This window comes from Corvus kubaryi, unplaced genomic scaffold, assembly GCF_017639235.1.
Source record: "Corvus kubaryi isolate FWS band 111438036 unplaced genomic scaffold, C.kubaryi_AGA036_p1.0 37232, whole genome shotgun sequence".
NCBI lineage: Eukaryota > Metazoa > Chordata > Aves > Passeriformes > Corvidae > Corvus > Corvus kubaryi.
The window spans coordinates 1,488,461-1,504,402 of NW_024581066.1; the positions used below are offsets into that span (position 1 = coordinate 1,488,461).

A 15,942-nucleotide genomic window follows, 5' to 3' on the forward strand; every position below is an offset into this window, starting at 1 on the left:
ACTTAGCTGAAATGTTACCTTCTTGGAATAAGCTCATTTCGGTCAGTGGTTTTGTGAGATTTAGAAACCTGACCAGAAAATCCTCCCCTTCCTGCCATTCGCAAGTTCTTTCCATAGTTTTTATTAATTCTTAGCCATTCTCACATAAAACCTCATCACATAGCCAAGCTCCAGGCTTCTCATGAATCATCACCTAGGAAGAAAAAGTTCTGTGAAAAGTGAGTATCTTGATGTACCAGCAAATCAATGACTCCCAATTAATGTGTCAGTTCTAAAACAGCAGGAAGGAGTAGAAATACCTTCCCTCGTCTACTGGCTTGAATTACCTCTGAAAGAGTAAATGGGCAGGAAGATTCTTTTGGGTGACAGTTCCACCACGTGAGGGAAGAAAAATACACACTGGGGAGGCACCCTCTAAGCTAATTCTGGACACGGTCTTCTTTACATTCTCAAACACAGACCTTCATGACTTAGGTCTTTTCTCATAGAGAATACTTACATGCCATCTTTCAAGTACTTGTCTTGTTTTGATCATCTGTTAAATATTTGTGTTTCATCTGTTAAATATTTGTGTTTTGCTGACATGGTGTTCCTTTCTTTGTCAGTTTAGGCACCACAATACTGTCTCACAACTTGAACCGCAGTAACTTGAGTGGCCAATGAGCATTAAAAAGTTCAGAGAGTAACTTTGTTACTTTAAAGAAACACAACAAACTGTGTTAATTTAGGAATTTGAATGCTTATTACAATATCCTGGAGGTATAGAGCTTTCCTGGGAGTGAAAAGTCTTGAACTGGGATCTTGAATTCCTATAGATTATGACAGCTGGGAGGAATGTTCAAGTAATTAACTGCACCTCTTCAAATGTTTGAAGAGCTGGCTGTAAACAAATTAAGTGTAAGAATACTATCCTACATATGACCAGGACATAAAAATACTTCATAAATATTCTTGAAACTTGCAGAGACAAAAAAAGAGCCTTCTGAATACATAGTAGATTGTTGTTGTCACAAAACATAGATTACTTCCATAAATTAACTGGAAAGCTCTATGAAGATTAACATTCACTGTAACCTGAAAGTAGTGAGCTAATGCATGGTATTGAGGAAAGAGAATGGAACAAACCCCTAGACAGCTCAGAGAAGATGGGAAATGGAAATTGGACTCTGACAAACAAGAAAGAGATGCTCTCAAGAAGCTGATGCGATATATTGAGGAAGTATACTTACAGCTTTTTACCGGCTAGGCTTGTAGTTCGATGCCTTAGAAAGCCTCGAGCAGCCTAGAGAGGTAGCACGGGCAATCCAGCATTTCAGTAGCTCTAAAAGTGGCAAATAGTAGCTGCAAATCTGATACCACCAGCAGAAGCAAAGACGGAGAAATATAGCTCTTAGCCTGCTTAATTTCCTGCAATTAGAAGCTTTCAAAAGAAACAGAAGCACACAGACGTTCGCAGAAAGAGTTGCAAAGCCAAAGAGGGTGGGCCCCCCCTTGGTCCTTTCTTTTATTCGGAGAAGGGGAAAGGGGAGGACTGGGGGCGGACCCGGGGTGACCGGCCAATCAGACACTGTGAAAGAGTCTGAGTTACATTTGGTTTTGCCAATGCTTGAAACAAACGAGTTCAGAGCACATGGCAGAGGCAAGTGTCTTGGGGAGGGGGAGGGGAAGCTCAGAACAGGCAGCAACAATATATAATATAGTTGAGATAACAATATACTATTCATCTCTACTCTTGGTATTATACTGGATGGAGAATAAAATCATCGTCAGTGTAAGTTGTGTAACTCAGCACATTAATTTGCACTTTCCTTGCTATTTTCCCATATAGGCTTTCACTTGTAAATGTGACAGTGTACATCTCCACCTGTGGAGGCATTCAAGGTTACATATAGTCTCTCCATTGTAATTAAGCTGAAAGGCTAGACCAGGAAAAAACTTGTAGGAGTGAATACATGTATTTCTTGTGCTGTTTTTTGGATATGACCTGTTTTCCCCTCTGCCCCCACAGTGAGTATACTGGGCGTGCGCAAGAACATGGGAGGGGCAAAAGCCAGGGCAAGGGACCCAACCTGTCCAAAGGGATATTCCATAAACATGATGTCATGTTCAGCACCAAAGACGAGTAGGATGGGGAAAATCTGTTCTCACTGAATCTATCTTACCAAGTAACCATTATGTGTGCTAAGACTCTTCCCAGAAAGTGGCTAAACATCTGCCTGTCAGTGGGAAGCAGTAAATAAATTCCTTAATTCAATTTTCTTCTGTGCGCAGCTTTGCTTCACTTATTAAACTGTCTTCGTCTTGGCCCCCTTGTTTTCATCTTCTAATCTTGCAACTCTTTGTCCCATTGTGCTTGGGCAGGGTGGGACAAGCAACTGAGTACTTAGCTGCTTGTCAACCCACCACAAGTTCTATCATCAATATTGTGATTACTTGGAGAAAAATCTCTTGCAATTGAAAAGTCAGATTTTTCCCCCCTTTTTTTTGCAGATGTAGTTCTGTGGTACAACTTCTGAAAATACATAAAAACTGTAGAAGTTATCCAACACCAGCGGGTTTCTTGTATTTGAATCTAAGTAAATCTATAGAGGACAGAGAAGAAATGTTTTACTTAATTGCATTTGGAGATCTCACTTTCTGTTGCTCTGATCATGATCTCATGCTGTTGTGTCTATGTATTGTTATTTCCTGCATGCCACAGATTTTCTGCAAGAGGATATCCTGGGATGGCGACGTCCAACAGAAAGCCATAGGACTCTAACTCAAGGAAAGGCCTTCTGTCATCCTAACAGATGCTCGGGACTTTGTCAAGTAGTAGCTACACTTTGCCACAGCAGATGCATTTGAACACTCTTGAATGGCAAAAGGAAAAACATGCTCCAGTCATGGGGTGTAAGTGAAAAACTGTGTTGCCAAATAAAAGTATCTAAAGGAAGAAATGTTTTGGAGACTATTAAAGAGATAGTGTAGACTGCATATCTTGTTTAGGATTACATGAATAGAATTAGTTTAATACTAATTATGTCCGGAAAACTCATGGTTAAGATATTCCTGGGTATCATCACAGAATAATGCTGTGACAGTCATTTCAAGGATTGCAACCCACACTTTAGAGAAAAAATGAAATGCATAAAAAATAATTGTACTTGTAAATAATCTGGTTCTCTAATTTAAAAAACATCCATATTTATAGTAGTTGGAACTGTTCTACTTCTGTTCCCACACAGCTGAACTGGACAGAGAACATACCGGTCTCTGTCGGATATTCCTGGCACAAACATTCCTGGTGTAGTTTTGCTTAATCTAGATCATTTAACAAGAACAAGTGAACTCTGAGAAAGGCCAGGAAAAAATATGGATCAAATATATTTTTCTGTCATATCATTTCCTGCAGACTCAAAGAAAGTAATGTGTGTATCACGCAGACTCTAGGAATCTAAATTTGTATCTAGGAGATTTTAAATTTTGTTATCATATGTCACTGAAACACAAGCTAAAAGTTGTACGTGTGAAAGAATGTGAAAAAGCGAAGTTTTTCTTTTAAAATAACATTTTATTTGACATTAATTGTATTATTAAAGCAAATACTCATTTAAAGTAATATAATGCATATGTCAAAGACTACAAGCAATGAGCTTACTTGGAAAGATTTACTTTAAAACTATGAACAAACAGCCAAGGCAAACTGAATTTACTGAAAGCAGAGAAAAAAAAATCAGTAAGCCAAGACTGCAAAGCAATTTCTACTATAATGACAAGTAGCCACCAAATAAAGCGCAGTAGAAGAATTACACATGTAGTTTGTTACATGTGCCACATATTTCTCTTCTGCCGTAGGAGGAAAAACAGCTTACTTGATGTCACAGAGAAGAGCCACTCCTCTCAGAATCCAGTGGTCTGGAGACTTTGCTGTCTTTAAATAGACCTCTGTAATAAAGTTCAAATCTGTCCTCATGGGCTTCTTATAAAGAGGACAAACATAGAGCTTGGGATCCCTAGGTCTGCTTGAATCAACAGCAAACATATGGAGCACAGGCAGCTGGACAAAAAGGATCTTTGGTGTAGACTCAACGAGTATGCTTCTTCGTTTGTCCCAGCCTGCACCTTCCAGGTAGAGCCCATAGATATATACTCCTTCCTGTGTGCAGGGAAAGCAGATACATCACAACATATAAAACATAATAATTGTCTTACACCATTAAAAGTCATGTATGTTTTATAGTAAAAAATATCTGACACTGAATCTCTTCAAACTATTTCATTTTATACTATAATATAATCCTTTTTCAGAAGATAATGCTACTGAAATGGAGGGCAACAAAAGTCGTTCAATAAAGTCTATATACTACAAAGTTTCATGTAAAGTTTACTATAAATTCCAAAAATTAACAGGTGGTACAATGAAAGAGTTCTTTCAATTAAACATTTTTCTAACTGAACAAATTAAAATCTTCATACTTAGTATTTGGCTTCTATGCTGAGCAAAAACATTAAGGTGAAGACAATAGTAACTTTTTCCTCTATCAATCCAAAGTAACTCAATGATGCATGATATAAACAAAATACCAAAATTAATACTGAAACATCTTTGCATGTCATACATACAGAAGGAGATGATGTGATTTCTTCTCTAGTTAGCTTTAGCACATCATTATGTATTGCAACTTTATCTAAAGCCCAGTCTTTATGTGCTCGAGTTGCTTCTTGTTTCATTGCCGTCAGGAACCCTTGAGAAATTAAGCCAGACATTTAGTATTTATCTCACATGATAAAATAAAATCTTGCTCAGTTATTAGCATGGTTCTGCTCTGAACTTATAGACAGATAATCAGAGTTCTGTTGAAAATGAGCATCCTGACTAATGATAGCAAACTTTTCTTTGAGACCAAAATAGGAACAAATGACAAAAGTGGCATAGTGTGCATCACACCAAGAAAAATATTTTTAAATGGCATGTACTTTTCTATTAAATTTCTCTGTTAAGAAATACTTGTTCAGGACACTGACTTACAAATTATTGTAAGGCAATCAACTACAGGATCCATGATAAAGGTGTCTTTCAAGAAAGAATTTCAAAGCAAACATTGTGTGAGCTGATATTTGTGTAAAGGCAACTTAGCTAAAAGGTGGGAGTATTTTAAATGAAAGAAGTAGAATGAATTTCATTGATGGAAAACAGAAAACACATGTCTGAGCATGATAATAAACTAACTATATAAGTGTGGGGAACGTAGTTAATGCAGTACCTACGAAGAATGAAAAATGTATGTTTTGTTAGGGGGAAAAAAGGCAGTCCTAGATAGAAATGAAGGTAGAGGATGGCATAACTGAGAAGCAAGTTAGGTGATTTTTTGAGTATTGTTTTGAACAGACTTAACAGAGGTTTGAAATAAAAAAGGTTTGTGATGCAGAGAGCTGAATCGTTTAAGCACAGATGACTGAGCAGCAAAGAGGTTTGAATGTGTTATGAAGGAAAAAGCTACAAAACCAGAAACGCTAGTAGCAAATACCTGGTTGTTTCTGTGTCAGAAGATAACAGTGAAGTCACCAAAAACTCGGTATCTGCTATTTTATGCTACTAGATGAAGAACTACTTGGAACTGTCATAGAGATTGAGACGAAGAATAGAGAACTGCATACTTAAGAGAGAAGGTCCTGGTGAGCAGTGTTACAAATATAGTGTAACATGAATATACTCACCTCACCCCTACCCACAGCACATATTTTGCACTTAGAAACCTCTCTCTAGCTGCAGGACTACCTTTTATTTTTTTTTTGGAACACAGAGTTTGGAGCAATAAGTTCAAGACCATCTGTGTCTCAGGTTTGTTGCCTATTAGGCTAGATGTTTTCTTTTGTTGAGACAATGTGGTCCGTCATCTTCTTTTACACCACGGTAGGTGGTGTGCTCTTGAATCACCAGAGATCAATATGCTTTTCAGCTGTGCCACTTAGGATACAAATGGAATGATGTTTTGACTGGCATCCCAATACCATCTTTTAATAATAAATTGGATGTGCTCCAGGCACCTCAACTCTTTCTGAGAGTGACTCTAAAAAAAACTTCTGTGTTAGTACTTTTTACAGTCCTGGCCATAGGAAGGCCAGTAAGAACAAAAGCATCACAAAGCAAAGGTAACTCATATAACATTCAAGAATTTCAGAGGTTAAGCCTAATTAAAACAAAAAACACCTCAAAGCTATCAGACAGAAGTTTCTTAGGAGAATTTTGTACAGGTAGTTGTGGAGGCTAAGGGAGATTCTCCTATGAACACACACCTAATAAGGTAATGGGGTTTTTTACTCATGGAGGTGGTTAAATTTTTTTTTCTTTCCTCTAAATGATAAAAATATCAATCTATTAACAGATAATGATAGATAATGTTTACTTGTACTTCACAGCACATCTTTGATGAATTTGAAGAAACTATTCATTAAATAACCTGTGAAATGGATATGCCGTGAAAACTCAATGTTGATAATTCTCTGTGAAAGATAACTGCTATAAATTCTGGTACAGTTGCACATTCACAGAATCATAGAACAGTCCATGTTGGAAGTGACATGGGAAGTTCACCTGGCCCAACCTTTCATGGGAAAGGGAGACTAGATGAGATTATCTAGCACTGTCCAATTACATCTTGAAAACCTCCAGAAATGGGGCCTCTACCATGTTTCTGACGAGATTGTTCCAGTGAGTGGTTGCTCTTACTGTACTGTTAAAAGTAATTTTGTTGCTCCTGTAACATCTTTCTCTAGATTAAAGCTCTTCCGTACTTGCAACTTACAGTTTGGAATGAGTTAAACAGTTTCAAACCACAGAAAAAATAGTATTTTCTTTAAAAGCTGTATCATTATCATTACGTATACTTTCTTTAGAAGCTGTATAATATCATGCTACAATATGTCAACAAGATAAATTATTTTTTATATTTAAATTTATATTTATTAACTATATGTTTTCCTTCTTGTAATATAAAAACTGTTTTTATGGGTCAGACTAAAAGATCATAGAACCGTAGAATCACATAGAATGGTTTAGGTTGAAAGGGACCAAAAAATCCTCAAGTTCCAACTCCCCTGCCATGGGCAGGGTCACAAAAAAACCCCCCAAATGTAGAATTAGAGAATTCCACTAGACCAGGTCCAATCCAACCTGGCCTTAGACACTGCCAGGAATGGGGCACCCACACTTCTTTGGGCAATCTGTTCCAATGTCTCAACCCCTCACGGTAAAGAATTTCTTCATTATATCAATTCTAAACCTACCCATTTTCAGTTTAAATCCATCCTCCCTATCACAAATGCTGTTGTGAAAAATCCCTGTCCAGCTCTCTTGTAGCCCCCTCTAAGTACTGGAAGGTGCTATAAAGGTCATCCCCAGAGCCTTTTCCCCCAGGCTGAACAGCCCCAACTCTCTCTTCCTGCCTTCACAAGAGAGGTGCTCCAGCCCACTGATCATCTTCGTGGTCCTTCTCTGCACTCACTCCAGCGGATTCCACATCCTTTCTATGGGGGCCCCAGAGCTGGATGCAGCATTCCAGGTGGGCTCTCACCAGAACAGAGCAGAGGGGCAGAATCCCCTCCCTCACCCTGTTGGCCATGCTCTGTCTGATGCAGCCCAGGCTGCAGTTGGCTTTCTGGGCTGTGAGTGCACATTGAACCCATTTGTCGTCTTGGCTTCTGTGACACGCTCTGGCTGTATAACCATTACATTATTATTCAATACATTACTACTCAAGTCTTTTCAGTAACCTTACCTTGGGGATTAAAGAATCCAGTTATCCAAAATACCTTTGGTCTCCCTTGGAATATCCAAGTGGATAATTGAGCATTTCTATCCAAAAGCTCAGTAAACCAGAAGCCAAGTGTGGAAGAATCCCAAGATACTCTTCTCCACACTTGAGGGATTCGAGCATCATACATGTTATCAAGTGCGTCTCTTAAATTCTGAAGGAATTAAATAATATTCAAAGTAAATCAATCAATGTAACAGTTTAAAGCACAATATTCCATATGAAGTAAATATACTTTACTTGCCTCACTCATAACAATAGTTCCTTCTATGGCTAATTTCAGATCATTCAAACTGGTGCGGACAACTGTGATCACCTTCTGCATGCGGTCAATTTCTTGACGAAGAAAAATATTCATAGAGTTAAGTGCTCCCATTTTAACTAAACGAGCCTTTACCTAAAATATAAAAGCAGAGAAGGAATTTAGTTAAGTCTAAATTGTTGAAATGCTGTTGTAGTATACAATATCATAACTTTCTGTGTGTTCAGAAAAGTAAGTATTAGATTTTTATATTATTCAACTAACATCCCCTTACAACTGTTGCAGTTTTGTTGGGTTTTTTTTTTTTTTGGTCTGATACTACCCAATTACTCATGATTCTGCTAGAACAGGACTTCACCCAGAAGGGCCAGGAGACTGCTATCACAAAATGTTGACTGTTTTTTTTCTGTTTTCACAAGTAGCTTTGGAAGTCCAAGCATAGTCTCCATGACATATCTCCATGACCAAATTAGATGTCTTGATTTTAAATAAAAAATCTTCACACCAATTCATGCTGGTAGCAGTAATGTTGTTGGTTGCTTACTTGAATCTACTACTAGCTATATGATCTTTCGTACAATTCAATGTTTCTTTTTTGGAATGTGTAATGTGAAAAGTCTACTGAGATAACAGTAAGACAAAACTAAGATTAGCTTGCCTCATGAGGGACATAATCTGGAGGAAGTTTCTCTAGCATGTCTTCAGCTGAACGGTAAACGACTGATTCACGAGTTTCTCCAGATCCTCCTCCACTTTCTTTAGGCTGGATGTTGGTGATAGTATCTAAAACATCAGCTGATGTATTTCTTTGGTATCTGAGAGGATGAGAAATATGTTATCAGTTATATAGGATTTTTTAATAGCTAATGATCACTTTGTAGAACACACAAAAACCAGTGTGTCATCAAGTCAAATCAAAACCCACACAAAACAAGTTTTCCTTTGCATACCACACCAACCGTAATACACTGATCATGAACATTTGGTTTACCATGGTTTTAAAGAATATGGACTTCCCTCTTCCCTGTTATACACTTGCTGTGTTTCTAATTCAGGGATAAGAAGGAGGTCTGCAAGCTGAGATAGTGAGATGGCAGAAAAACCACCTAGGGATCCCGAGGAAAAGGAAGGAAATAGCATATTCCTGATAAGACCTTTCAAAGAACTATTTGTTGGGAAGAAGCAACAAAAGTTTTGTAACAAGGAAGAATATTTGCCTCATTTAATTACTTCTTAAAAGTGTAATGCAGAAGCAGGAAAAGGTGGAGATACAACTCTGCAAGCTGCCCCTTTATTAATTAGCAAATTCATTCTGCTTTGAGGTATTTCAGGATTAATGAAAAGGGCTGCTAGATTTACAGCACTACCGGTTAAAAACTTCTATTCCATTGTGAAGCATGGGCAATGCTAATGTAAACTTATGTTCTGAGTCAATACAAAAATGTGAATTAAATTTGCTTGGCATTGGATAATGAAAGATAGTAGACCACGTCAGTCCTTCAACACAAGAATTACAGGAGTATTTTTGTTACAGTGCTATCCAGTGGCATAGAGCTATGAGGGGAAATAAGAAAGAAAGCCTGGAGTACTGAAGTGTTGGCAATGCCTACTTTTACCTTATGGAATCAGCTACACAAGGAACATACATAATGAGTGATGTAGGACATGCATTCTTACTGATTCAAAGCACAGTTTTGCATGTCAGTTTTACTTTTCAACTTTCTTATGATACCCATCTCCTTCTATTACTTTGTCATGCATAATTATATAAGACATGAAACCAAGGATAGAATGTGCGAACTCCCAAAGCACCTAAAGATGCTTTGGATATGGTATCATAATACTAGAGAATCTAGATACTATAGCATTTCAACAAAATTTTTTTGTGAATGCCATTATAAAGACTATAAATCAGAAAAATAGAAGAAATACTACTGGGAGTTTGCTTCTCAGAGGATATAATTTCTCCTTCTGAAAGTAGGCATGATGGGGGCTTTCAAGGTTTTTCATAACCCTTGACTTTAGACTCAAAACTCTCAAGCGTTTTTTCAATTTATGGCCCCATTAAAAGAATGAAAGATTTATTCAAGACTACATATAAGCATAAAAGATAAAATTTCTCTTGGACTCATGGCTTCATTGGTAATTTGGATGACATAGTGGTGGTTGTAATCTTTGCTTTGTGTCTTGCTGATTTAACAAGTAGTGATAAGAGAGATGTGAACCTTCCTCTTCACACTGTAAGCACCATCATTCCAATACTGCTGCAGATTATTTTATGTAGAAGGTATAGGTTCCCTGATTATTACACCAATTTAATTATAATAAACCACAGAATTTAGAAAATGGCATTTCTAAATCTAAAAAAAAAAAAATTAAAAAGAAGGCATATGCAGAGTTTGGGGAAAAGGACAGAAGGACTTTTGAAAAATAACATCAAAGGAACAGAATCAAATGTTAGTGATATTCCTTTCCTCAATGACACAAGCTAGGAATCTTCTGAAGAGGAGAAATTATGTGAATCCTGTATAAATAACAATTAGTGTTTGAACAAGACTTTTTTGTAAATAAAAATAGAAAAGACAAAAAGATGTATCTTGATCTTTACATTAAAATAATTTTCCAGTGTGGAAGTGAGATTAAAATACTAAGAAGAAATTTCATTCACATACCACTGGGGCATATTCAACATAAAAACCACTCTGCAACAAAATTTTTCTGGGCTTTGGAAAACCTGACTTTCCTTTAGGTTGCAAATAAAATGAAGCATAGATGCAAACAATAACAATAAAAAGATGGCAGAGGTCTGTAAAGGAAGTACCGTGCTCCTGAGAAGAGACTCAGTTGCACATGATGGGTTGACCCTCATCACATGTAGATATCTATGTGTAGATGTCTCCATAACAGGTTTTTGTCTAGACTGCCCAATTCAGCTCCTGTATTTTAGATGTCTGCTTTGTGGTCAGAGAAATTGCACTTTACAAGGATCTATTTTTCTTTACTACTGTTAAGGAAGTCTGGAGTAACCATAAAGGAAGCTACAGAAACATTAAATGAAACTCATTTATAGTGTCAGTGTTGCCTGAAAGTATGTAAGATAAAGCACTCAATACCTATTTATATATTGTTTTTCCCTGAAGCAGTTTTGTGAAGTGAATTGTGTCATAAGAAGAAAAAAGAGAATTAATTTTGTATAGATTTTGATTTACTCCAAAAAGGCGTTATTAAAAGTATTTTCTAAAATGTTTGAAGGGAACAGACTACCATTATTTGATAGCTGGAATCTGTAGCATCAGGGATTTTCTGTACTGGAAGTTAAGAAAAAATGCACGTGACAGAAACATTGCCTCGGCTTTGTGTAGAAAACAGCAATATCTATTGCAGCACAGTGTTCAAAACCCTACATTCACCAGCCTGCAATAGCTTAACAAAAATTCAGCTACATTTAAGGCTTCAGTAGGGAACCATTTGGGAAGGGGGGTTTGGCAGAAGATTGTCAGAATATTTGTTTCCTGCTCAGGCACCTGTTAACTGTGTGGCTTTTTCGGAGACTGTGATTCATACAGCAGGTTGAAATCATTCTCAATGACTTCAGGTGTTAATCCTAAATGAAAGCATTGAAATTCATTGAAGCCTTACAATTGGAACCAACAGATTGAGCTTTTGGCCGAACTGTAAAACTGTCACAGCAAATTAGTGAAAGATAAGATTTTTCTTGTCCTCAGTAACATGGAGAGGTCTTGGCTCTCTCAGGGTTTCAATTCTAGCAGTTAGCCTTCTGCATACCCTGAGATGACTTGATAAGATATTATAGGGAGAATTTGAATAGAACTTTTATACTGTATGGGCTGCTAATCCATCTGGTCTGTGCATCAAAGATGAAATTCAGACACAGTAGCTGTGCATAGTTGCCTAAAACAGACTGTGATAAAGCATGGCAAAAAGCATGAAGCTGTTGAACATTTCCCCCAAACTCTAAAGAAATAGAGGCAAAATATAGGCAAAATCTACCAGAAAGAAAAAAAAAAAAAAGGCCTAAAGTAGCAAGAATATGCTGAGGTACCAAGTGGAAGAAAAACTGAGCACTAAAGAGAAATCAAAGAGCTGTTCTTACTCACTAAAGCTCCCTGAACACTGTTAGTCTCAAGTTTCCTCCTATAAATTAGCTCTCCTACAAGCCTAACTTTGGATCTAAAGCATGTGTCTCTTCAAGACTTTGTTTAGTTCTCTGTTAAATCTTGGCTCTTCTTTCTTCTTTAATCATTTCTGGAGGGGAGGTCTTGCAAGCATCTGAGAATGACTTGAAACAGAATCTACTCTTAGATTCTCTTCTTCACAAGCATATATTAACAGTGGTATGTGCTAGGCAGAGTTGACAATAAAACTGTGTACTCATCTCACAGCATGCTTAGAATACAGGCCTCTTGACACAGCATCAGCCTCTCAATTTTGAGACTGAAAAATTGTGGGAAATTATTGTTTCATCCAAAAATGTTGGAAGACGTTAGGTTTTCACAGCAACTCTGCATTTGAATAATGTTTGTTTTATTTAAAAGAGCTATGTGAAGAAACAATGAATGTGGAATGTGGACATACTGCATATGAAAATGCAATAATTCATGGCAGAATTATTAAGAACTTCAGTGAAAAAAATATGATTACGTTCATATCCTTTCACAGGGCATATAATATTAGAAGGAAATAAAGGGTGAGCTGTTACACAGATTATTTGGAATGAAAGAGTGAATTGAGTCAAAGATAAAATTTTAGATGGAACTTGTACTTGGTGCAGTTGAAAAGCCTCTTTTAAATAATGGGAATGGCAGGACTGATGGCAACATAAGTTTGTAGTTGCATCCAAAGGCATGCTTGTAAACCAAATGACAATCCAGAGAATCATTTAACAGCTAGGCACAGAAAAATAAACTGCTTGAAACAGAAGGCAAATACTAGAAACTTTCTCTAGTTGAACTGTATAGAACTGCCTATCACATGCTCATATAAAAGTTTCATAATGCTTTCAACTAAAAGAAGTAAAATCATGAGGAGTAAGTAATGAGTTCCAAATGCCTTAAAAGGACGTTAAATGTAGCTGAAGATAACTGCATTTATAACAATGTACATACACAGAAAGTGTTCCACTTCAGCAGTGAAATTCACATGAATCCTAGGTTTCCTATGAAAAATATACTTTACTTAAACATTTGATAGGGATTTGTTTCCAAATGCTAAAAGAAACATTCTCTGTTTTCAATATGTTGGGACCTACTTACGTAATATCAGCATTGGGATGGAGACCGAACACCTCTGGGCTGTCCATGGCAGGGAGTAACTGGATGTAGTCGAAGTACTGTTCCAGGGTTTTGCAAACTGGAATTTTATACCCAGTGTAAAAGCAGAAAGCGCTGTCAAACATATTTTCATTAAACCATACCTGTGAAAAATCCATGGGGAAAAAAAAGGCCAGCAATTATTTTGCTACTTAGAGGGCTTTTTAATCTCATTTTTACTCTTGGAGAATTAGGGTTCTTGTTTCAGATACTACATCTAATTTTAATTTAATACAACAGTAAATCACTAAGAATGACATCTACTAAGTTTGACTTCCAGCTAAGTCTTTTTAAGCTTCTGCTCCTCACCAAAGAGGAACCAAAGGGAAGAAGCTCACTGCCAAAGAATGATGTTTTGAAAAATATATTTTACTTTGAAAAGTTTTGTAAACTGGTGAAGTGCATATTCAGCAGAAAGAAGGCCTTCTGATTTCTGTATTGCAGCTGCCAATAAAAATGACAAATAACTGTATTTACAAAGTCTCCTACCCTTGCAAAGCAATTAAGAAGACGCTTATCATAGTCATCTGTGACTCGGCCTCCATACTGTACTTCTCCAATCATGTAGCGTACTGTGTTCCACGATATCCCCTGGATACAAGTAAAGTAAATGAAAGACTATAGTTATATTATATGTAAGAAGAAGATGGTAATTTCAATATAACCTGAAGCTCATAATATTCTGAAATGTAAACTGAAAAAATCATATAACAATAATACTTTATTTCTAATGTATTTACTGAGCTCAACTCTGTAATTTTATAGAAGAGCTGGGCTTGATCCTGCTATTTTAATATAGAATCACAGGATCATTTAGGTTGGAAAAGACCTTTAAGATCATGAAGTCCAATCTTTGACCAAACACCAATTTAGACCATGGCACTTAGAGCCATGTCCAGCTGTTTCTTGAACACCTACAGGCACAGTGACTCCACAGCCTTCCTGGGCTGTCCATTCCAATGCCTGACAACCCTTTCCTCCTGATGTCCAACCTAAACCTCCACTGGTGCAGCCTGAGGCTGTGTCCTCTTGTCCCATCACTGGTTGCCTGGGAGAAGAGGCCGATCCCCACCTGGCTACAGCCTCCTTTCAGAGAGTTGTAGAGAGCGATAAGGTCATCCCTGAGCCTTCTCTTCTCCAGGCTAAACACCCCCAGCTCCCTCAGCCAGTTCTCATAGGACTTGCTCTCTAGAAGCAATATCTCATTATATATACAATATAATATGTACATATATAATATATTTCATTATTACTTGTTTGACCTGAAATCACTCACAGCTGCTATTGCCTCTCTTCTTACTCCCCATTCCACTCTCCCCACCCCACCCCTTCTCCCTGTTTCTCATCTTTCTCTCTTGGCTGAGTGCTGCTTCATAAGGAATGGCTACTTCCTGCTAGGTAGTAGAAGACCAAATGGTAGCTGTAGAGGAGTCTGATTGGCTCTGTGAAACTCGTTAAATATTTTATCTCCCTTTCCAAAACAGGTAACATACAGACTTATGAATTTTAGATATAGTAGTGAAAAAGAAAAACAAATATTAAGGTTCTTAACAACTGTGTATTTTTACACGCGTAACAGCACATAAAATATTTCAGCTTGATTTTCTTGCAGAGAACCTCAACCTTTGATCATTGGAAGTGGCACTAAATGAATAGCAATGAGTAAATTATGATAAATAGTAACATGAGGAAAAAAAAATGCTGCTGCCATCCAAAGCATTTAAATGTACTGTATACAGATTTCAGTATTCACCTTCTTGATGTCAATCCTTTTTAGGTGATTTTGTATAAACTGAACACTGGCTGTAAAGTCTGCTGAGTTAAATTCATAGGGAATATTCCAACCCAAAGGTCCAAACTTGCGTCGCTCCTTAAGAATAAAATTAAAACCAAGTATATTTATGAAATAACTTTTTTCTGTAATAAATTTCAATAATAACAATACCAGTGGAGTAAAGAACGGAACTAGAGAAGAAAGGTAGCCTAGGAAATGGCTGTGTGCCTCATACACATCAATAATACAGCTAAGTTATACTGTGAGGGATAAATATTTATAGAAAAAGCAACAAAATCATTTATTAGTAACTTTACTAATCAATTCACAAGTCACAGGTTTTCAATGCCTCACTTCTGTGTGGATAATGAGATTTTAGTACTAATTAATTAATTAATTTAGAATTGCACAGTTTTTCATTTCTTTTTACATATACTGTCGACTAATGATAGTTTCAAATTTTCAAATGCCTATATTTATGATCCATTTTCCAACGGGTTCTATGTTGCCACTTTCATCTTATTGTTTCAATATATTTTTTTTTAATGTACATTTTTCAAAATTCACAACTTTATTTTAAGGTTGCTACCATTACATTATTCAAATTTATTATTGCATACCTATTTGGAAATAAAGTGATAACAGTTGTAGTAACAGAAAAATAGTTAACTATGAAAGTAAATGAATATATATTCTGCAGCCCAAACACTTCAAACATCCAGCACTATTAGATTTCTCACAAACTTGTTAATGCCACCTCAGTTAAATTGCTCCATGATT

General features: G+C 36.8%; 1 protein-coding gene across 1 annotated transcript in view; it reads right to left on the reverse strand.

Annotated features, from left to right (window-relative positions):
* Window positions 1-3,540: 3,540 nt before the first annotated feature.
* The window catches only part of DNAH8 (dynein axonemal heavy chain 8), a 123,289-nt gene continuing 110,887 nt past the window's right edge, over window positions 3,541-15,942 (reverse strand). The window contains exons 86-93 of the mRNA XM_042022936.1: window positions 15,142-15,258; window positions 13,878-13,979; window positions 13,332-13,492; window positions 8,717-8,873; window positions 8,041-8,193; window positions 7,761-7,950; window positions 4,606-4,727; window positions 3,541-4,138 (exon numbers count right to left, since the gene is read on the reverse strand). Coding sequence (XP_041878870.1) covers window positions 3,851-4,138; window positions 4,606-4,727; window positions 7,761-7,950; window positions 8,041-8,193; window positions 8,717-8,873; window positions 13,332-13,492; window positions 13,878-13,979; window positions 15,142-15,258 — 1,290 coding nt within the window. The 3' untranslated portion in view covers window positions 3,541-3,850. The remainder of the gene's footprint in view (window positions 4,139-4,605; window positions 4,728-7,760; window positions 7,951-8,040; window positions 8,194-8,716; window positions 8,874-13,331; window positions 13,493-13,877; window positions 13,980-15,141; window positions 15,259-15,942) is intronic.